Source organism: Phymastichus coffea, unplaced genomic scaffold (genome assembly GCF_024137745.1).
Source record: "Phymastichus coffea isolate CEN01 unplaced genomic scaffold, Cenicafe_Pcof_1.1 PCOF00023, whole genome shotgun sequence".
NCBI classification, from domain to species: Eukaryota; Metazoa; Arthropoda; class Insecta; order Hymenoptera; family Eulophidae; genus Phymastichus; species Phymastichus coffea.
This window is the reverse complement of record NW_026706834.1, coordinates 3,213,624-3,237,689: the sequence shown is the minus strand read 5'-3', so window position 1 is coordinate 3,237,689 and position 24,066 is coordinate 3,213,624. Positions and strand designations below refer to the sequence as shown.

The 24,066-nt window shown below is 32.8% G+C and overlaps 1 protein-coding gene across 3 annotated transcripts in view; it reads right to left on the bottom strand.

Annotated features, from left to right (window-relative positions):
• LOC131675478 (RING finger protein 207-like) overlaps nucleotides 1–24,066 on the bottom strand; it is a 563,120-nt gene that overhangs the window by 451,738 nt on the left and 87,316 nt on the right. For 2 of the 3 annotated variants that reach the window (XM_058954473.1, XM_058954472.1), the window contains exon 3: nucleotides 8–156. In XM_058954473.1, the coding sequence (XP_058810456.1) occupies nucleotides 8–156 (149 nt within the window). Of the gene's footprint in view, nucleotides 1–7; nucleotides 157–10,645; nucleotides 10,716–24,066 lie in introns of all 3 variants that reach the window. The other variant, XM_058954474.1, reaches the window with a different exon arrangement.

Sequence of the window (24,066 nt, the reverse complement as noted above, 5' to 3'; positions counted from 1 at the left end):
TACCTACCGCACGTTGTGCAAAAGAACATTGCTGTCTTATCTCGTTTATCGCAGTTGGCACACGGTGGATTTTCAGTATTGACAAACTCTACTAGTTGACGCATGAGATGATCGCTAGGTGGCTGCTGACTTCCGTCTTTCAATTGCGTTATCTGTCTGCAATTATATCAAAATAAATTCCGCTAAATATTTTTAATTCATCTGAATGAAAAATCATAATTAGTTATACTTATAAGAAATCGATTGTAACCATGCAAGGTTTAAATAACTTAATGGAATGAATATTGTTTATCCACGGTTCTTTCTCATGCGAATCAAAAAGGAGTCAACGTAATTTACTTCGCATGTAGCAAAGAGTTGTACTAGTATACCGCATATGGAGAAGGAATATTTACTATTTTGCGACTTTCCCAGAAAAGCAGATACACCTAAACGCAATCCTCTACCATTTTTACCTATCTTTGCGCACTTGAAAAATTCAGAATCGCAAGTGGGTATTCTTTCACAAGATACTAGGTGTTTTTTCTTGTAGGGGTCGGGAAAGTTTTGCATGCTACCGTCCACAAATTATACCAATTTCAGCTTAGTGAAAATATTTTTAAACCTTTATATTAGGAATATAGATCTAATGTATCTTCCTGTTTATTAATTATATCGTTATACATATTGATGTAAAGCATTTCAGATATCAATCTCTTTCTATAAATACTTCATTTATCTAAAATCATAGTATTATTCTAATTAAAGGAATGGGAAGGATTGTTTTTTAAATTAAATGTAATATCTTAGCGTGTAGTCTTTTTATGTTCTTCAATTCTTCTTCCTAAATGAACGAGTGTACGAGTACATTTGCGAGAAGTAAAAATAATCAACACTCCAATGTCTGATGATGCAAAAGCATAAACCTCGTTTTTATACGCAAAATAAGCCTGATTTTCGATTTGTATTCGCCATTGTGTATTGTTTGTTTTATTGAAAATTAATATTCAACATCCAGTATCTATCTAACATCATTCTTTTCTGTAGTGTAACTTGAACAAGCACAATTAAATTAAATAGATTGCAAACATGTACTCGTGATGCCTTACTTGTGATTCTTTTATATTTTTAATATTTTGGTGAGTTTTGATGAAGTTGACATATGATTGACGGGGTTAATTTGAAGTAGTCATCGCAAGTTACTACTTAAAATATTGATTATTTATTTAAAAAATCATGTTTGAAAAATTACAAAAAATATGGTTGGACTGAAGAGACATCCTACTATATATTTCAATTGTTTTATTTTTAATTTTGAAGGCTTACCAAAATAAAGTACTAAATTTGTGATATCCACGTTAAAAATGAGTTAACCTTTGAAAAGAAGGATCCTTGAATATATTTTAACAAAAGTTATTTCATCACACTCAGAATAATCAATTCGAACTGTACTTTGTTAATCAGCTACAGTAGTGCCACAATGTACCTTGAAATGTCGCGATTTATTTATTTCAAAAAAAAAAATGTAAAGAAATAAATAATCTTGTTATTTGTTTTATGCTTGACTTACTGTTGAGTTTTAGTTTGTTATTGATTGTTGTCGAATTTGAATATTTTGCTATTTATCTTGGTTCCCCTTTTTTATCAATTATTTTATAATGAAGGCTAGATTAAGAAATAAATGAACCACATCACGTTTTTGTGAGGGAAAAAGCTTGTGAAGGCATAAAAAACCCTTTTATTAATAATAATGGAAGTTATACAAACGGGAAGCGCAAGCAGAGAAAGACGACATCACGCACTCAATCATACAATGACCATTGCTATTACATTCGCCACGTGCTCACTCATGCTACAAACGAATTTCTGATTTTTTATACAGAATACGCACTGTCACGCACAAAAGACTGTATTGCCACGTGGGTGGCGTATGATAAACCAAATCCGTTCAACTTGGTTTATTTGCACGTTGTGCTGTGTTAAATTAAATGTACATGGTACAATTTAACTCTCTATCAGTAAGCGATAGTCGCGAGGGAGCTCCGCACGCTTGGTGTTGTAGTCGACTACTGCCGGCTGCGCCGGCGCGTTTGGTCAAGCATGACTCGAGTAGCGCAGCCCTGTAGATGCTGCCACCGCGCTAGGCTTGAGGGCCCCAGCGCCCATCACACATACAACGACTTCGCAGCGCACACAAGCGCCTTAATAGTAATTTTTATTTTATATATATGTTGCGACGCAACATATCTGTCTATTAATTTGCCTATTAAAACTACAGCATCTGTTTGTCATCTCTAAAACCGAACCGTCGTAAGAGCTGCTCTTTTATAAGCGCCTTCCTCGTTGATAGTAGCATCAAAGTGACTTGTATTAGAATCACAGTAATTGGTCTTGAAAACCATGAAAATCTGATGATGGTGGGTACAATTATTTTGCTATATAAACATGGGTTTTACGAAATATTGTAACGAGCCTGAAACATCTGGTAACTTAGACTATTTCTAGAGAAATTGCATTTGACTGAATTTATTATTAAATCAATAAAAACGTTGATTGCACCTTTAGTGAGAGATAAAACCCTAGTGAGACAGAAATAATGAATTATTTCAGACACTGGATTGACAATCTTAATGCTCTCTATATTTACAAAATTATTTTTAAATAATATGCACATCGGCATAGAAGACAATGTATCAAATTTATTGTTATATGCTTATGTGAGAGAGAAAGAAATAAAGAGAGAGAGAGAGAAAGAACTTAACACGAGGTGGGTAGCATGCTTCTCATTGTTGCCAATGCAGTATACCAAGACATGAATTCCAATTGCCGCGAATCTACAACTTTACTGATGCACGTATTCATGTATCCGAGCCACGATATACCGAATGAAACAGACAACGCAAGAGGGAGATCCACTGAATATCCAGGCAACAAAAAAATGTCAACTGTTATCTTTCTCCGTCTCTTTACTTTTCGTTTCTCTCTCTTTACTTCTTGCCTTACACATACACTCTCTCTCTCTCTCTCTTCTTCTTCTTCCCAGTCTGTACTCGGTCGCTTCACCTCCTACCAGACTACTGCCGTACCTAAAACATACAATATACATTGGTGAATAAATATTGTTCTTAATTTAAAATGCCTCATCGCCGTTTTCATAAAATAATTAAAAGGTATATATCGAGGGTGATTTAGTATAAATGATTAATCTGCTACTCTCGGCTTAATTTCAAAATGATATCATGTACTTTATTCTCTCATGTAATACGATTTATTGTAGTAAATACTTTACTTTTAACATAACAGCCTAAAATTGTTATAATGAGAACAAATGCATGTATCTCACTCGTCTTACAATTATGATTTGGTCTTATACCTTGTGCCCGATCTTTAATCTGTAGTAGGTTTATAATACCATTGTATGTTATTCAGTTTTGCAGTATTCTCTTTAATATTAATGTTGTAATTCTTAATATAATACTTCTGAGACCATACGCTTCTTTCAAAATACTGATGCCGATCCAATTAAATTCATGATTGAATTTTCGTTTATGTATATTTATCACCGCATTCTTGTTCTTATTATTCTTATGTCAGTTAACGCATTTTTTCAATATCTATTTAGTTTCTCCAATATAGACCTATCGCACTATTTATCAGTTAGTTTATGCACTATATTGATACAATCCATCTTTTACTAATTATTTTTAAACATACTTTTACACTTTCAAAAATTACTTACTCGAACGACAACTGATAACTGGATTACATGTCTTGCTGCTTATATAACTTCTGCCACTCTTGGTACTTATCACTCGTGTGATAAGTACCAAGAGTATTCTGCCATGGAAATATTCTGACGGTTATGTCTGCAACATGGAAATTAAATAAATTTTCGTCTTGGTAGTGTATTCGCAAATAATCTGTTCACTTTTTCATAACTAGAAGAAGAATCACATACAATAGAATTCCAATAAATTTATATCTGGGGGTAATGCAGGAAAAACTTCGTAACTACCGTAAACTATGTTCCTATTTAAATATGCAACAGTAATAATGTTACACAAGAGTCTTAAATTTCCTTTAGACCTTTCCTTATCTTTTAGACCTAATCCTGTGAATAAGTTTTGAAATGAAGTCCAAATCCTATTTTACATGATTTCAAATTTAAACCTTTTACGAAATTTATCGTTTCAATCGTGTTTTGTTGTATCTTTTGTTTTCTTCAAATTCTTGCTTGGCCATCTTAGAATTTTCATAGTTTTTGCGATTTCCATGTCACCACCAGCAGTAGTACCGTTGTATTCAGACCAACGAAAAGCGTTATAAGAAAAGGTAAGGCTCTTCCCGTTAATTATATCAATGAAATCATTAGATTAAGTAGTGCACTAATTTTTACTTTGCTATCAATTTTTTTAATAGCTGCAATAGCATTTTTCAACGCAAAGCTAATTATCAAAGAAAAAAATTTATATTTAGCCACTTGAAGGCTGCTTTTTGTTTTTTCTAGATTATTTCTTCTACTCTATGCTAAACTTTGATTTTAATTTCATGACATTAGATATATTATATGCAGCTGTCTTTCCTTTTAATGTTAATATCTTTAGTATAAATTGTATCCTGCAATTTTTCAGCTAAAACTCTATTTGTAATATTTCTAACTATATATTCTTCATCTTTCCAGTATACTATATAATATTATTTGTATGCGTTAAGAGGATTGATTTCTCGATCATCACAAGCTAGAAATTCCTGCAATGTAATTTTTAGACGATAATATTGGATAGCCCGGAATATGCATCTCAACTGGAAGTCTATTGATGAAAATATTAACCAATTCTCGCTTTTTTTCATTTATAACCGTTTTCACTTGTACATAACAATGCTCATCGCACAAATGACATCAATAGATACAAGTACAAGTATAAATAGTCGCCTTTTTAGTTGTCGATCTAACGTTGTTACGTATAAATGAAGTTCAAAAAACAAATTGTGAAACTCCCTGTACACAATTGTAGAAATACAAAAAGATCTACATTCAAACAGCATCAAAACTATTTCTTTTGGACCCCCCAATTGTGATAAAGTTAACAGTCTTTTGGCTCTAGTAACCGACTCTAATGGTATCAGATTTGAATTTATATACATTTATACGAAATCTCTTAATCAACCAAACTATAAATTAATTATTGAAAAAGATGCTGAAGCCAGTATTTCTTTTAGTGTAGTAGGAGTGCTATATTTTTCATTTAAAGAACACCATTCAATAATTGATTCCAAGAATGTATTACCGAAATCTTTTATATTTAACAATATCACATATGAGAAGTAGAATATTGTGCACGCTTTCTTTTGTCCGGGTAAACATCAAAGTGTCGACTGTTCATACCTCTTGCAAACATACGATCGCATTTCTAAGCAATAAAGTTAATTTATTACCAATTTTTCCATAAGATGGAAGAAACATGAAATATACATATATTAGAATCATGTGAACTCTGACATGGCTTATAATCAATTTAAAGTATTATATGCAAAATGTTGATTAGGTCATAAACATGGATTTATAATGACATTTTATAATGACAAAGGTAGGCCTATATTTTTTGGAGAATATCGTAAGGATTTCAATTGATTTCCTGTAAATATATCACAATAGTAGTACATGAAGCAATCTAGGAATAATAGCTAAAGTATCGACGTCGTGGATGACCATTATCGAGAGACAAATATATTTGATCAACTTATGCAGACTCAGGATGCAATCAGAGTAGTATAAATGATCATTAAAGCACGATCGCGCTGAGACTCATAATTGTTATGAATGAAATATTCAAACCAATAGTCGGTTCACTCGAGACATTAGTTACTGATGTCAACTCACTTACGAACTTAGTAGATGAAAAGAAACCTTATCAAGAAAATTTACCTATAGCAAAGCTAAACTTTCGAAACAAGGAACTAAAATATAAAATTCTATACAAGCAACTAAAACATAAAATTAGTTATGTTGTTAATGCTGCTGCTATAGCTTATATATATATATATATATATATATATGAATCCTCAGACAATACTGATGAAGATAATAATGATCCAAATATTTATAAGAGTTTATTTAACGCAAGTGAAGATGAAACTGGGACTGATGTTACAGATGTGACTGATGTTTATTTCGATGTATTAGATAGAAATTAAAATATTTTTCAGAATTTGAGTACGGTCCATACAAAGAAGGCGATGGAATTTATAAACTTCAAATGAAACAATAAACTCGGTAAATTTACTATTATCTTCTGAACATAAATCGAATTTTTTAAATATAAAAATAAAAAATAAGTAGTTTTATAAAAATACAAAAAATAAGGGAATGCATCCACTTTCTTCAACTTTCTCTTCTTTATCTCGACCGTCTCGAGAAAGAATGACACACTGATTCGAGTGCGCGCTCTAATGGTTCGATTTATGACCAGGGAAAGCTTGGCGAGGAAAGATTCCGATACGTGATACGTCGCTGTCATCCAACGCATCCACTAGCGTAAGAGACAAGAGATGCATAGCGTGACATTGCCAACATCGTCTAGCGTGGGCCTATCGGCCTAATTAAAGAGAAGCATTCGTCACAATCTCTGACTCGTTTGGGCAGTTTGTTGACCTGACGTTAAGAGAGTAATTCGCCTTTTTTCTACTTTAGTCTGCGCCATGGGATCCTGAGTATTCCTGCATACCTTGTATACTGATCTGCAAGTGCGATACTAATTGCTATAACTCGCAGATGACAGTGCAAGCGGTACATATCCATGCCCGTAGTTGGACTCAGTCATAAGCAGCTGTAGTAGGTCTCGACCCAGCGCGTTCCGAGAAGTACAAAATTTTTGCAGCTGCTACGCTCATCGTCCACGAGGTGACAAGGACTATCCCCTCTTTCGAGACGTCGAGGTCGCCTTAAATGGAGTCAGTATTGCTGCACTCTTCCATCCTTGCTGCGGAATCACCGTGCCGGCACCCGCCGCCAAGAGAATCTTTGCGTGCGAAAATTTGTAAGTACGTACTACTATGTCGCGCTCGTTATCTTTGTAATAATGCCGCCACTACCGTTAGTCTAGTTTATAGTATGGTGATCACTGTGTTTAAATTACTTCTCACCGCTTAATCCTGGTTTTTTTGCGAATACGGGTATATTTCTCGATTCTTGATAAGCAATTTTACATATTTTATGAATAGGTTGACCATAAAGTAAAGTGACATAATAAAGTGACAATACTTACGAAATTTTCTATCTTTTTAAATGATAAAAGGCTTACATACATGACATATTGTACCGTGAAAAAAGCTAAATGTGTTTCGAAAAATTAAATTCTTCATAGGCCGTGGATTTTTGTACAATTTATGGAGGTGCTTAGCTAATAATAAGTTATATAAATTATATACAAACATTTTGGTTGAACCAATATGATCGATAGTATTTTGTCTCTAGCTTCGCCAATATGAAATACAGTCATCACAGCTATACTTTATGAAGAAATTAATTTGTAATATTGGTAGACGCGTTCATTATTAGACACCGATTTTAAGAGACTCTTGAAGTCAAAATATATAACTTATGGTACATGATACTCATTTTTTAAATTATCAAGTTTTTAAATTTTTTGATTCCCATCAGAGAAGCACAATTTGATATGCACGTTTATACGCGTACATATGTAATCAATTTCATGCATTTTCAATTCTTATTGAGTTTGAAAATAGTGCATGCAACTATCACAAATACATGACATTTAGAGATGATAATCATTGATACATTAGTTGAAGACAATCTTTCATTCATATACAGTACGCTTTGTAAGGTATATAAGGTCGTTGCATTTTGTCTTCATCCTCATTAGCATTCATATTAATATAATAATTTTCTGCTAGAAGAATTTTCACATAGTTTTCCGTTTTCTTAGCAGTCAAATATCGTGGCAAATTTTCATAGATCCTATTTTTCAATCTTATTTTATATACATTTACTGAAACATTGTTTGTTTTTCAAATTCAAACACTTATTTCGGATCTACAGGCAATACGATATTTTCAAAATTTTACTGCTGCTGATACATAGTGTATACAGTAACACAATTAGGATTTACCGAAACCAGATATGATGCTAAAAGGATAGCTGATTAGAAAAACTCATCGTCATTGTTCTACATATTTACACAACCCCTCTTCTTTCTGATACGTTTAGGCAACTCAACATCAAATTCAGCTCTTAATGGATTCTACATATTGATATCGATAATTAAATTTATTATAATACTGAGACCATTCTGAATTGGAAATCTTCTCTTGGAATTCTTTTATGCTGATGCTGATGGATTTTAGTATATTCTTGATATACCACTTATTTATGTCCGTAACCATATCAATCGACATCATTTTATTATTGAAATGTTTTACATCCACTATTTTCTCATCATATTTTACGACTGCATACTCGACGTCTAACGCAGCATTCACTTTTAATAAATTATTTCTTTTTAAGACCTCGTTGACTTGAGCATGAAACAGTCATTTAGCATATCTCAAAAACAATCAAATTTAGATAATTTAGAGTGTCTTGAAATACTGAAACATAATATGGAATTGTAACGACACGTAAATGATATTTTTCACTACAGTTGATACCAATGCAAGTGAGTAGCTAATAAAATCTAGCATATTAATTACATTTTAATAAACACTTGTCGACGCTGATTGGTTGCAAAAAGTATAGTGAGAGTTAGCAAACTCTATTGGTCAAAAAATTATGGTGGAGAATTAAAAAATCTTATTTTGATGGAAAACAATTTTATCATAGATTATAACAGTCGATTCAGCCTCTAACCCTCTATAACAATTTCCACATCATTAAAAAAAATTTATATTCCATATATATCATTTTTAAAAGTTGACATTTCAAAAAACAGATACTTCTCTGACAAATGAATTATTTAAATTATTTTCAATAATTTTTCTTCGAAAATTAATATACAAATTATCATTAACTAAAATTATAATATAAGTGATATTCGTCCGTTTTGGAAATAGTACATACTGTCTATATTATGTTATGATTGAAAAAAAAATTATCATATGAGTCTTTTTAATTTAATAAACATAACTTCTAAAAAATACATACCTCATAGTTCTCTGCTGGTTCTACATAAAATTAAATCAGGATAAATAAAAACACAAAAAATTAAATTTATTAACAGTTTGTTTTTGTTTATTCATACATCGTAAATAACAGTGAAAGTACTATTTTTTATTTATAAACAAGAATTATGATGAATAATTGCTTGACAATTCATTGTCCAACGCTTACCACCTTGTAAGAAGTGGTCCACTTGACTGCTCGTTCTCACCGCCAAGATTAAGAAATCCTGAAATGAATCATTCGTTCGTTGTAGCTTACTACTACCCATGGTTTGTCTGTTCCCACTGATTTGAATGTCCTGACTATTGCCAAAAAAAGCGCAGACTCGATCATAAACATGTATTAATACACATTCGCGAAGCTGGTCTTGACTAAATTTGATATTAAAAAAAAATGCAATGCGAATGTGACGACGATATGTTAGAACTCTTTAAGCAGCTACTCTTGCCGGACGCCAGGCCATGGCAGAATGCGGTGGGTGCAATCGTAGCGGAGCTCGACAATGGTATTCTTGACGACATGATGTGCCAGGAATGACTTGGCTACGACGAATTGCTTGAATTTTATGTTGGTTTTTTGTCGTCTCAAAGTTAGTTGTTGGCTACCTCGATGCATGAAGCTGCAGCAAATGAACCACCGAACGAAGCAGTCGAAGTCATTGTACAGCATTAAACACCATCTTAGAGGGATATTTTCATATCGGACACGCGGATAATTGTTATGCCGTATATACTTTTACCATCCATATTGTAAGTACATTTTTATTTACACTTTCTCTTTTTTTCGTCTTTTTCTACGAAAAGTTTCGTTTCGCTATCTTTTGAACTTCAAATCATGTGTGAGCTGATGCCCCTACTGATCTGATAGCCCCTGAGCTGACATCTCTCTATTTTATCTATTCTTATCTAATAGTATATTAATATTTTGATAATATATATAAACATAAATATTGTGGAACCACTATAAATTATTTATTATAACTCATTGTTTTAGACGATACTGATAGAATATAGAGAATCCAATCTTTTCTATTTGAAACTATTCCTTAAATAACGCATATGCTTTGTTAATTGTAAATACTGTTTAAACCACTTAAACTTTTTTATATTCATTTTTTATCTGCAGAATAAATGTTTTATGTAATCCACAATATGAATTTTATTAAAAATAATAAGAAAAATATAATAATTTTCTTTCCAGATATATACTTAATAAATTTATTAAGTAATTATTAGATTTTTAATTCTTATTCACTAAATAATTCATCTCGTATATCGTGAAATATTTTTCAGCTTCTATTTAACATTGAATCTATTTTAATTCTGCCTAAGATCTGTTCTGATTTCGATCTGATCCAGAGTTATTATTTTGCATCAAACCAGTAATAAATTAAAGAAGATTCATCATATAATTTAAAGCTATCTTCAGATCAAATTTAAAATAGAATAAGTAAGATTTTCTAGATAGAAATAATGTGAAAATTCTTACCATAAAAATAAGGTTATTATGTCTAAACAGTATAAAATCTGAACTGCTCCTCCAGATCCAGAAATAAAATCTGAAAAAATAAAGAATAAATATCACAAATCATTTGTTCAAAATAACAATTTATTACAGCAGACTTTAAACTCTATTTTTTGGCCACATATAAACGCCTTTGAGAAATTTATATTTAACATTTTAATGTATTATTAATAATAGATAACTTGCAATGTATCCTTTAAAATTTTGCCACGAATATTCCGAAGAAAAATAGGCTGTGAAAAATAGAATAATATTAAGTTAATAAAAAATTTCTTGAAAAATTATAAATTGAATAATTTACTTTACTTTTTATCTCTTATCGATTAAAATACATTACGTTTTCTCGCAAACCTTTGTTTCTAATTAAATGTATGTACAAGTAACGTTATTATGGTAACATCAACGTAGAGGTATATCCTAGCTTTAAAATACTATGTACTTCTAGTCACGTCAATTTAACAGAACATATTTTTTTATATCATTAATATAATGAATTGCATATGAAATAATCTATCGTTTCTTCCTGCTTTATATTAGTTTTTTATAAAAGACTTTATACTTTGGAATACGTATATATGGTACATACAATAAATTATTATACAGGGTGGTGAAAAAGTATGGAAACATCTGAAAATCTCAGAGGGTTGGTCATAAAAATAAAATTCTTAAGGTCAGATCCTATATAACTTTCAACGAGGAATCCAGTGATGACCTTGAATTTGACCTTGGACCTTACCTTCAAGGTCATTTCAAGGTCAACCTCATTTTTTCAAATGAGAACCCCTATTTTTGATGCCGGAATCAAAATGAGCGGGAAATTTTACGTCCGGATACGTGGTTAGGTATGAGGTTAAAGTAACCTCTGGAGGTCAAATAGAGGTCAATGTCGGAAAAAGTATGGAAACCCCTGAAAATCTGAGCGTTGGTCGTAAAAATAAAATTGTTAACGTCAGGTCTTATGTAACTTTCAACGATGAATCCAGTGATGACTTTGAATTTGACCTTGGACCTCACCTTCAAGGTCATTTCAAGGTCAAATTTTTTTTGTTAAATGGGAACCCACACTTTTGACATCGGCAATTGAAAGAGAGTCAAATTTTACGTTAAAATATGCCTTGAGGTCCAAGGTCGACGTGACCTCTGGAGGTCAAATAAAGATTAACAGTATATTTATATCGAAACTCCAAAAATGTGTCTATTTTGATTATTATACAAGAAAACTAGTTTCTCAATCCAGAATCCTTCTTTTAGCGCTACCCAGGAACAGCGACGTGGACGTAGAAGGATTCTGTTCCCTTTGGGGGCTTTTTTAGAGTAAGTTCCGCTTGCCTTTCACTTGGGGGTGCTTTGTTGAATAGGTTTTAGTATCACTGATCTCAATCACGCTACCTTGAACCTGAATCGGGATACACGGCTACACGGAAACACGGCAATTTCCAAAATTACTGAATAAGTTGGCTAAAATAAGAAAATAATTTAGAAAATCAAATATGTAGTTTGTAATAATTTTCAAAAACGTTTCACTTGCAGAAATTTGCAAAAACTATTCATTTACGAAAATTTGCTAAAATGATTCATTTGCATAAATTTGGTAAAACGTTTCATTTGCAAAAAATTTCTAAATCGTAGCCTTTCAAACAAATAGCGAAAACGAAGTTGGAACCCGCAAAAATTCGTTTCTATTTTCATTAACATTCATTTACCATTCAAACCGTTACATTAAAAAAGTATTGCTAAGTTTAAATTAGACAAGAAAAAATTATTTTCGTTACGCCCGCTTCTACAAGAAAGAAAGAAAAGAAAGAAAGCCAACGTATCCACATTTTCAAATGAAAATCCGACGTGTCCACTTTTACAAATAATAACTCAACTTGTCCGATTATTCCGCCAAACTGACGAAATGTATCTTTAACAAAATAGCTGTCTCATTAAAAGTCGAAAATTCAATATTATGTGTGGCTTTTTCATGTCCGCGTAGTTACATAAATGATATTGTTAAAAAAAGGTTTTCTTTAGATAGAAAATAAATTTATGAATGAATGAATTTTTATTTCAATTCGCTTGACGAATACATTTTTGGTATTACTGCATAAATAACACTCTGTAGTTGCAAGAGATAAAATTTCACAAAATCACCAAATATTTTTGTTGTAAATTAGTTTTGTACGAAGAAGTCATTTTGAAACCAAAATGTTTCGATTGTCCGAAAGAGAACGGATATCACTTTTGATGATGAAAGGTTGGGGTGATATGCATAGGTCATATACACAGGTAACTAATCTGTTTAATGCAACATTTCGAAACGATGGTACTCCTATATCAAGAGGAACTGTTTCAAAAACAATAAGACGTTTTGATGACACGGGATCTGTTGGAAATCGTCCTGTTGCTGGTAGACCATCGACAGCAACAAACGAAGAAAAATCTTTACATGTTTTACAGTCTTTTGTAGAAAATCCTCATGAGACTCTTCGATCTGCAGCTTTACAACATGACATCCATTACACATCTGTTCTTCAAATTTTGAACAGAAACAAATTGCATCCCTTCAAAATTAAACTCGTGCAAGAATTAAATGAAGATGATCCTGATCGTCGCACTGAATTTTGTGAGACGATGATGGAAATGATAACTGACAATCCACAATTTTTAGGAAATATTGTCTTTTCAGATGAAGCAACGTTTCAGTTAAACGGTAATGTCAATCGACATAACTTTCGATATTGGTCTGATACAAATCCTCACTGGATGGACGCAACTCACTCTTAATATCCTCAAAAACTAAGTGTGTGGGCAGGAATTGTAGACGACACAATAATAGGTCCCTTTTTTATCGAAGGAAATTTAAATGCACAAAATTATGAACAGCTATTGCGAAACCAAATTGTTCCAACAATACAAGCTGTAAAAGGAGACGATTTCGAAAACACATGGTTCCAGCAAGACGGTGCAGCACCATATTTTGCAGTTAATGTTAGAGGATTCTTGAATGAAACGTTCTTCGAAAGATGGATAGGTAGACGAGGTAGCATAGAGTGGCCTCCAAGATCTCCAGACTTAACACCATTGGATTTTTTCTTATGGGGTTATTTAAAAGATCGCGTTTACAGAACAAATCCAGAAAATCTTGATGAATTAAGACGTAGAATTATTGAGGAAACTGCTCTCATTACAAGAGATATGATTCGACATGCAGTTCAGTCATTTTACATCAGGATTGGTTACTGTCAAGAAACAAATGGAGAACAATTTGAGCATCTGTTATAAATTTACTCATCTACTATAATAATACATAAAAACGCCCTAAGTGAGAGGCAAGGGGAACTCACGATAATCCAGCACCCCGACGTGAGAGGCAAGGGGAACTCACGATAATCCAGCACCCCAAAGGGAACAGAATCCTTCTACGTCCACGTCGTTGTTCCTGGATAGCGCTAAAAGAAGGATTCTGGATTGAGAAACTAGTTTTCTTGTATAATAATCAAAATAAACACATTTTTGGAGTTTCGATATAAATATACTGTTAATCTTTATTTGACCTCCAGAGGTCACGTCGACGTTGGACCTCAAGGCATATTTTAACGTAAAATTTGACTCTCTTTCAATTGCCGATGTCAAAAGTGTGGGTTCCCATTTAACAAAAAAAATTTGACCTTGAAATGACCTTGAAGGTGAGGTCCAAGGTCAAATTCAAGGTCATCACTGGATTCATCGTTGAAAGTTACATAAGACCTGACGTTAACAATTTTATTTTTACGACCAACGCTCAGATTTTCAGGGGTTTCCATACTTTTTCCGACATTGACCTCTATTTGACCTCCAGAGGTTACTTTAACCTCATACCTAACCACGTATCCGGACGTAAAATTTCCCGCTCATTTTGATTCCGGCATCAAAAATAGGGGTTCTCATTTGAAAAAATGAGGTTGACCTTGAAATGACCTTGAAGGTAAGGTCCAAGGTCAAATTCAAGGTCATCACTGGATTCCTCGTTGAAAGTTATATAGGATCTGACCTTAAGAATTTTATTTTTATGACCAACCCTCTGAGATTTTCAGGTGTTTCCATACTTTTTCACCACCCTGTATATTAACTTGTTTATTGTTAGCAATTCATAGTAATTTACGAACTTTGTTGATGGAATGTCATAGATAAGCGAATCCTTTTCTTTACTATTTTTACACACTAAATTGAAAACTAACCTTAATTTTTACCCTAAACATAAAGAATTCTGAATATTTGAAAGTTTTGATTTATTATTAATTTTTATTTATATTTGTTAAATACTAAGACGTAAAATTTGAGTTTACTATAGTTCAGTGATTGATTGAAGTCAACAACAATTTAAATAAGCGGTCAAATGAAAGCGCTCGAAGACATCTCGATTTTTTGACAGTTGATTCGTAAGACGCGATAGCTAAAGATGTTTTCAAATCGGATTTAAATTAAAAGAAAAACATTTATCAATTGAAAAGTTTCATTAAGCATCTGGATTATTTTCCTTAATTGAATTATTATTATTAATAATTATTATTATGAATTATTCCTGACTACTTGTTCTACAAGAAGAAAATAGTTCAACAGAGCCAAAAGCTTGCAAAACTTCAAAGAGTTAGGTTATGTAATGAACTTAATTGCATTTTCTACATTTTAATCTTTATTATTCCCTAGATAATGTCGAAAGACTGCAACGAAAAATACGTGAACGATTTCATCAAGATATCAAGAAAATGGAACGTCGGTATCAAGAAAAATTGCATCTAAATATAATGGCAGATTGTTGCTGGATTCTCAATAGAGAAACGGAGCTAAAATGCAAATGAGAAAGAGAAATAAAAGAAACCGTTGCATACGTCTTTTAAAGAGAGATGGGTGCATTTTAAAAGAAAAAATGTGTACATTCTTACAATTTTTATTATTCCGAAACATTGTTGTAAACATAATCTTAGAGTACCGTAATTTCTATGAAAGTCATGCATAGCTAAAAATCATTCAATGGATAAAAGTGTCACAAATTATTTGCTTACAAAACGTGATGGGGATATTCTTGGAGAAATTCGAATATTAGATTCGAATTCAGTGACCCTTGGAGCATACGAAAGTGATTTTCTGGACCAAGCCTTTTTATTCGTACACTGAAAAGACTTTCGAGGTGCAGCGCCCTCTTAACCGCATAACCAGTCCATACTTAACCTTAAGGGACAATACCTCGTTATTGAGTGGCAGTGACCTGCAATGCGAGGTGTAAAAACTCAATACTAGGCGAAGAGCAGTTCTTCCAATATATCGAGGAACTAGTACTCGACTAGTCGAAGAACTGTTCACTGGGCGCATGGTAAAGTTGAAGTAACCTGCGCTCATATGTATATAAAATTCGTTTTTATTTTAAACCAATACATCAATAACGTATATTATTTAATACAACACTTAAATATGATGCTTAAAGTAAAATTCAATTAGGGTTTAGTTCTTCAATTAACAATTTTTAGAATAATATTGAATAATGTAGAATATTTCATATTTTTCTATATGATATCAAAAAAAGTTTTAATCATTTCATCACTTCAAAACCTTTCAATGACGACAATATTGTTACAGTTTTATAAACCAGAATGTGAGCAAACTAGACGTTTCATGAATGGCCTTTTAGATTGATAAGGTGCGATATTTTTTATAACCGAGAAACAAGGCTCATAATCGGGTAACGCTTCATGCTTAATAGATATATCATCACAAGAATCTCGTTCTACAACATATGAATGGTAATGAGAATCGAAATACGTTTCTCTGTACACTTTTATCGTAAAATATATCCTATTTTTAACAATCGTTATGTCTGTAATTTCACCGAATGATTTAAGTGTCGATGAAACATCCGTAATCAAGAACATGCCAATTTTATACAATACCCCAGTAATTTCAATTTTTTCCACTTTATGAATTTTACCATCATTAAACTGCTCTACATTCGATTGAGTAAGTTTTGTGAATTCAGCGCAATGTACATTGTAGCATGTTTTAAAAGCTTATTTCGTTCCTATTGTGTTGAGCAAATTTTTTTTACAACTGGTCGATTGGGTAACAGACTTAATAGAACGATGACGCGATTCAAAACGCATTGTGGAAAAGTTGAAACAAGGCCCTAATTTTAATAGCTGTCTCGCAAAATGAAGTAATAAATGAAATTTCAGCTTTAGAGAGTGACACAATTTTATATATAACTCATGGTGTTTTTTTACTAGATTTGTTAAGTTTTTTGCTTTTATTCTACTGACATATCTACATGTAAATATGTCAAGCATTTGCCTTAAATATTTGATTAATTTCCAATACTCATCATCGTCTTCATTAATAAAGTTTCCAATCATTAAAGGTAGGTATCTCATCAAATTTAAAACTTCTGCCGCTGACATTTTCAAGGTATCATTATCTTGTAATCGTTTTATTTTTATGATAGGCGGTTTATTGACAGAATTTGATGACCCATAATCAAAATTTTCAATAATATTGTTTAATGTTTGCAGAGTAAAATACTTTTTTTTTAAATTAAATTGCAAAATACCACATGTAAAACATATAAACAAACTCCCTCCAAGTAATCATGCATCATATCCAAACTACAGTTCCGAGTAAGATGGAAATTGTCAATGTTATGGAAAATGCACAGCTCTCTCACGCCAGTCAGTTTTACATTTTTCAGATGAACGTCATTCAAATAGTTTGTTTTGGTTCTAAGAATATTTTTATCTTCAAAAGTCAATCTAGATGCTAACTCGACAGTACATTTGCAAATCTGACAATAGTAATCGCTTTTAAATGATTTTACAAAGCCAAATATTTCGTTCAAACCAAGGTAGTCACCCAAAACTAACACAAGTTGAAACTTTATATTGCGAATTGTTTGATCATAAAAAATCTCTAATCCTTCTCTATAAAGAAAATTCATTTCTTTAATCAGCTTGTCAAAAAACTGAGCTAGCGATAAATCTTCGTTCTTTACATCTTCAGAATGAAGTAACATACAGAAAAAAATTGCTTCAATAAGTGATGCTAGACGTGGTGGAAGACAAGCCAATTGGGCGTAAATGACTGCAAATTTATTTACACCGGCACTACTTCCTAAAGCATTACCACATTCTATCTCATCATAATAAATATAAAAGGGTACAACTAATTCACCTAAAAATTTTGGAACGTATCTTTGCTGCCATAAATTACCTTGTATGACATTTTTAATAAGTTTTGTACCTTGACGAGAAAGATTATCAACGTAATTTAATATTTGACTCAAAATGCCAGGAATTTCTAAAAAACACTTTAAAGTGTGGCATAAAGGACTCCATAGAGCATGAATCGGTTTAAATTTTAGTAACTCTTCATTATTAACTAATGTTAACTGTAAAGTTTTTCCAATATCAATAACTTGTGACTCACTGTATCCTTTACTTTTCAAAAATGTCATTTGTTTTGGTTCTAAATTTAACTTTTCAAATAAAAAACTATGCTCGCGAAAGACAGAATCTAAGTTACACCGCGATTCATTAGAAAGCTTTTGATTACTGAAGGATATCTACTTTCAATGATGGCAAATAAATTTCACGATAGAATTTGTCAAAAAATGATATAACTATATCAACGACTACTCTTGGTAAATTAGGATCATTATACAGTTGCAAAATCAATATTGTGATGTAATTAATAAATAAAAGTAAATCCATAATTAATTAAACAGTATAACTTAACACGTTCAATTAAAGTGATGTATTAAATACCGCAAACTAGCAATAATACTAATATTTAAAAGTATATTTCACTTCAGATTTTTAATTAACTTCAACGGAATCAAGTACATTAGAATCATCCCTGACAAGTGGGATCTCTCTTGCATTTGCTGACTCAGCTTATACTGTTTGTTCCCATGGAATCTCTAATGTTTTTAGAAATTGAATTAACGTTCTAACACTTTGTGAAGTAACATTTACGAAATAAGGTGATTTCTTACTAGGGAATTTATATACCCAAAGCTGAATAAACAGCCATATAAAGTCACAATGCTTTGGCCAGTAACGTAAAGCAAGACAGCACTTAAATTAAACTTTTACAGCTTTTAAAGAATCCTTGTATGAAAATAATTTATTGTTGAAGACAACATTCGCTTTCTCAATTCCATCTACTGGTCCACAAAATATCAAATATACGATGGGAGTTTCAATAAAATTTCGTTCGTACTCTTTTCTTTTCTCATTTAGTTTGCTATGATCCTGAAAAAAAAACATTTACGAGGTGTGATCAAAAAGTAAGGTGAATTTTGAAATTTAGCGGGCTACGTCCGTTCGATCTTCGACTTTTTTATTTGGTTATGTCGGTACACTCGTCTAGAACATACGTTCCAAATTTCAGCTTTGTAGTATGTTTGGTTTGTTTGTGAGAGGCATCAAGGTTAGAAGTGTTTTGCGTGCTCCACGATTTGCTGCTGTCTAAAAACATGGATCAAAGAGTTTGCATTAAATTTTGTGTGAAAAATGGAATCAAATGTTCCAAAACACTTGAAATACTGAAAGTGGCATACGGTGAGTCTACTTTAAGCCAAAAAAATGTTTACAAGTGGTATAAACTCTTCCAAGAAGGCTAAGAAGACACCGACGACGAACCTCGTTCTGGACGCCCCAGCACATCAACAACTGATGAGAATGTTGAAGAAGTGAAGAAAATAGTGTTGGGAAATCGTCGAATTACCATTAGAGAAATTGCTGATGATATTGGCATCTCATTTGGTTCGTGCCAATCAATTTTGACGAGTGTTTTAGACATGAGACGTGTGTCAGCGAAGTTTGTTCCGAAATTGCTCAATTTCGACCAAAAGAAACGTCGCATGAGCATCGCCCAAGAGCTACTGAATGACGTCAACGATGATCCAGATTTACTCAACAGGGTTATAACAGGTGACGAAACATGGGTATACGGATATGACGTCGAGACTAAGACTCAATCGTCCCAGTGGAGGCATTCTGGATCACCAAGACCAAAAAAAGCACGCCAAGTTCGATCAAATGTAAAGGTTTTGCTTACAGTTTTCTTTGACTGCAGGGGCGTGGTGCATCATGAGTTCTTGCCACAGGGTAGAACAGTAAATAAGGAATATTACCTGGAAGTTATGCGCAATTTGCGCGAAGCAATCCGCCAGAAACGTCCGAATTTGTGGAAAAATAAAAATTGGCTTTTGCACCGTGATAACGCCCCTGCTCATACATCGTTGCTTGTGCGCGAATTTTTGGCTAAAACCAACACAGTAACGATGCCACAGGCACCGTATTCCCCAGATCTGGCCCCCTGTGACTTCTTCTTGTTCCCAAAACTGAAGAGGCCCATGAAAGGACGGCGTTTTGCCACGATTGAGGAGATAAAGACGGCATCGAAGGATGAACTAAACAAGATCACAAAAAATGATTTTTTGAAATGCTTTGAGGATTGGAAAAAGCGTTGGCAAAAGTGCATTATATCCGAGGGGGATTACTTTGAAGGAGATAAAATAAAAATTGATGAATAAATAAATATTTTTTGAGAAAAATAAAAATTCACCTTACTTTTTGATCACACCTCGTATTTTTAATCTATAAATTTATAAAAACTAATGTTGAATATTTGGCCTTTTTTACATTATAAAATTGAATTACTGCTTTGCACATAGATTAAATGATTATTACCTCTAATAATAAGATAAAAGAATCAGAAACAATACTTTTTGACACTATTTTAGTAGCTTTTATACAGAAAGGGAGTGCCACAAAAGCTAAAATATCATCGCCTAAAATAATTATGAATACATAAATTACATTGTAGCATTTTTACACACATAATTAGAGTACTATAATAATCACCTGTTTTAATAAGATCAGCGTACTTGTTTTTGAATTTTACAATGTCTTGACCTCTTAATCGACTGATGACCTTCAAAATATTTCTAGATATCAGAGGCCATTTATTTTCAAATAAACAATTGTAATTCTCTAGATGACTCTCCTCGATTACGCCAGTTTCTTTTAGACCAACAAGTATAATTTGAAAATCAATGTCGAGCTGCAACAAATTCAAATTATATTTGGATATTATTTCAAATTATTTTACATTTTTTTACTAGTAAACTTTTATTTCAACTTACTAAATCCAATGCAGTTGCATCTTTTAGACATGCAAAAGTTTGGACGTAGGTCTTGGTTGATAGTACAAACTGTTTTCTCCTTTTTAATGAGCTGATTATGCCTCAAAGTGAAGCAATCTCTCCATTTAGTGTCTATTATGATTGTATTGTACTTTTCGCGATTTGGATCAGTTAAACAATCAAACTCTGGTCCATAATCATCTACAAATTCAAAATATAAAAATTATTTTTCATATGTATTCATAAATTAGATGATTTTTTTATTCAACTAACTCACTTGAAATATCATCTTTATCAAGGAGGAATCTTTCATAACCTTGTTATCGCTGTCCTTTTCAGGTAAAATCCCAGCTAGTGTTAAATGCTTCCTGCACTCTTTGTAATACCAATATAATAAATAACCTTCGGTATCCTCTTTACTGTATGGATTGTACAGCAATTCCTTATCAATCGATGGCATTAATTTTTTTATTTGATCAGCAATATAATGGAAAGTAGCAGTAGTTATGCTGAAAAAGAATAAAATCATTTTAGAAACTATTTAACTTATTATCAATCATGAACATTTAACGAGGATTCAACTATACTCTACTGAGGCATATAAAGCAATTTATGTATTAGTAAACGGTCAGTATATTTTGCACATATAAGTAAATTGTATTAATGACTAAAAAATGTTGTACTTATTATAAAAATGAATGTGTGACATTGGAACTATGATTGGTAGTATATTGGACAAAACATTATAACATATAATTATGTATGAACTTACAAATAGTTTATTGGATCTTTTTTCAAAAAGTGATAAATAACAATATGTTTCAGTCTTCGAAAGTCAATAATTCCAAAATTATCTGTAATAAAATTTCATACAAACATCAATTAGAAATAATAATCGTTATTTGATGTATACTAAATTAATAGCCAAAATTATGTATTGAGTAAAAAAAATGGAATTGAGATTATATTAAAAACGAATTCATCCTGTTTGTCAACTAATACCTATCATCAACTTCTACAATCGTCCGTGACGAATTACGTAATACCCTTTTTATTTTAGTTAATTTTAATATAGTCAGTAATATAACATGAGTCTCGAAAATTCCATACCTGATCTACGTTTCGGTTTTTCTCCAGTTTTGTTTCTACTTTCGTTAGACCTCGGAGCACTTGAATCCATTGCAAAATCTTCATAATTAAACATATTGATAAGTTTGAATGTTTTTCATCAATCATAACAAATACTTACAATAATGCGTTCCTTTCAGCGTTCTTCTTATAAAGACAATAGAGGCTATAACAGCGTAGTTACGGTAAGGCAAGAAATGTACGATGGTTCACGCGATTAGCGCACGGGCGCCAGGCACTGAGGGGAAATGAGGGAGCAGTGCCTCTCCTTTAGATATGGCTAGCTCTAAGATTGAAGAGCGGGAGCAGGTTCCTGTGAATTTACCTAGAGAGAATGGGATAAGGAACTGGGGATTGCATACAATTAAATGTCTATAATAAAAATTAAAGTAAATGATAAATAAGAGATTTATTATAGATTGAACAAACAAATACTCGGTAATTAACTTAGGCAATTAATATGGTGTTAGAACGAGTACTAACATGATAATGAGCTTCGACTTACTCGACTAATTCGACGACTAATTAAATTAAATATTTCAAGATTGTAATTTTGAGACTTTGGCTCTCTTCGGCTTGACCGTATGATAGTCAAGCCAGGCATAGAGGAAAACAAAATATTCTAATAGCGCGAGGTCACTTACAATCGCTAATGATACAATTGATTCGCCGATAGTCAAGTTTCCATTCAGAATAAGATTTGAGTCACACACATGAACGATTGAAGCAATTTAATAAGCTTGAAATGACTGTTACCTTAATTGCTTACAAAGCTCTGATAATCCACTTACTGATACATGCTCGCTGATTAACACGGAACAAGACCTTTGACGGTAGTTGATTAGTTAGGCAAGGTAACGGCAAACAATGCAACGTGATCACTTATGATTGAATGAGGCACGTTTGAGCTAATCAAAGACTGACTTTGTAATGCAATTTCGAATGCCGGAGAAAGCGTTATCTCGGCGCAGTATGATAAGCGCGGGTTTAGAACGTCCGGCGTTGACCGCAGCCTAGAACTCTCTGCCGGATTCCTTTTCTTCTCCGTCTTTGCTAGCATTGCCCCTCATCTCGTTGTACTTAGCTTCCGAGAGTGGGCTTGGTAATTGTTTGTGTGTACTTGGTAAGTGTGTTGTAAGTGTGGTGTGACGTCATATGGCCTTGACTCAGGGAAACATGAAATAAATACAAAATATGAACATATCGTGTGACCTGTACTTTGTCAAATACGTCGCGAGAGTCAATATTGCTCATTGCGCATGAGAGAGTCAGCAGCGGTCAATTAGCCTACCGCTGCCTGATCTTGTCCCATGTTACACTCCCCCCCGCCAGACGGAGACCTGGGGGTGGAAGCGAATCACCAGGGCTCGTATAAGCAAAAAGGAAGCACAGCCAAAGGCAAACGTGAAGAAAAAAAAAGAAACTACATGACCCTTATTTCGGTCCGTTTGTGTGTTTTGTAACTCATGCGGACGTTTGACAAAGTAGGCAGGCATTAAAAAAAAATCATAAAAAGATAATGATAATGAAAGAAAAAAAAAATGAATATATAACGGAATTACATCATGATGTTATATAAGGGCAAAAAAAAAGAAAATTAAAAAAAAAAAACAAGATTCCCATCAGACTGTATGCAACCAGTTTCCGGATTAGGAAGGGAGTGCATAGGATGGGTAAACGGTAGCAGGCATTTGGCGAGGACGCAAGCCATGCCACGTTTTAAATAAGGAAAAGGCAAAAATATATATCTGGCGGCGAGGGCAATTCACGACTCGAGCCGCGATAATGCTTTTATTTAATTAAACGGGCGTGCAAATGTATGTTTTAAGATTGGTTTATTCTGATTATTACATTTGTGACGAATCGTGAAAAAAAAGAAAAAAAAGAAGGAAAAAGGCAAGAAAGAGAAAAAAAAAGGAAAAAAAAAAGGTAGTGGCGAACATAAGGCATTTTATAAAAACAAAAGAAACAAAAAAAATCATTGGTCGTTTTCCACGCCTAGCGTCTCCTAATTTGCTGCGTGATGCGCCATTGGTCCTTCTCTCCCAATGGGTTACAAGGACCTCTCACCCCTGTACCATCTCCATACTGCTCCTGG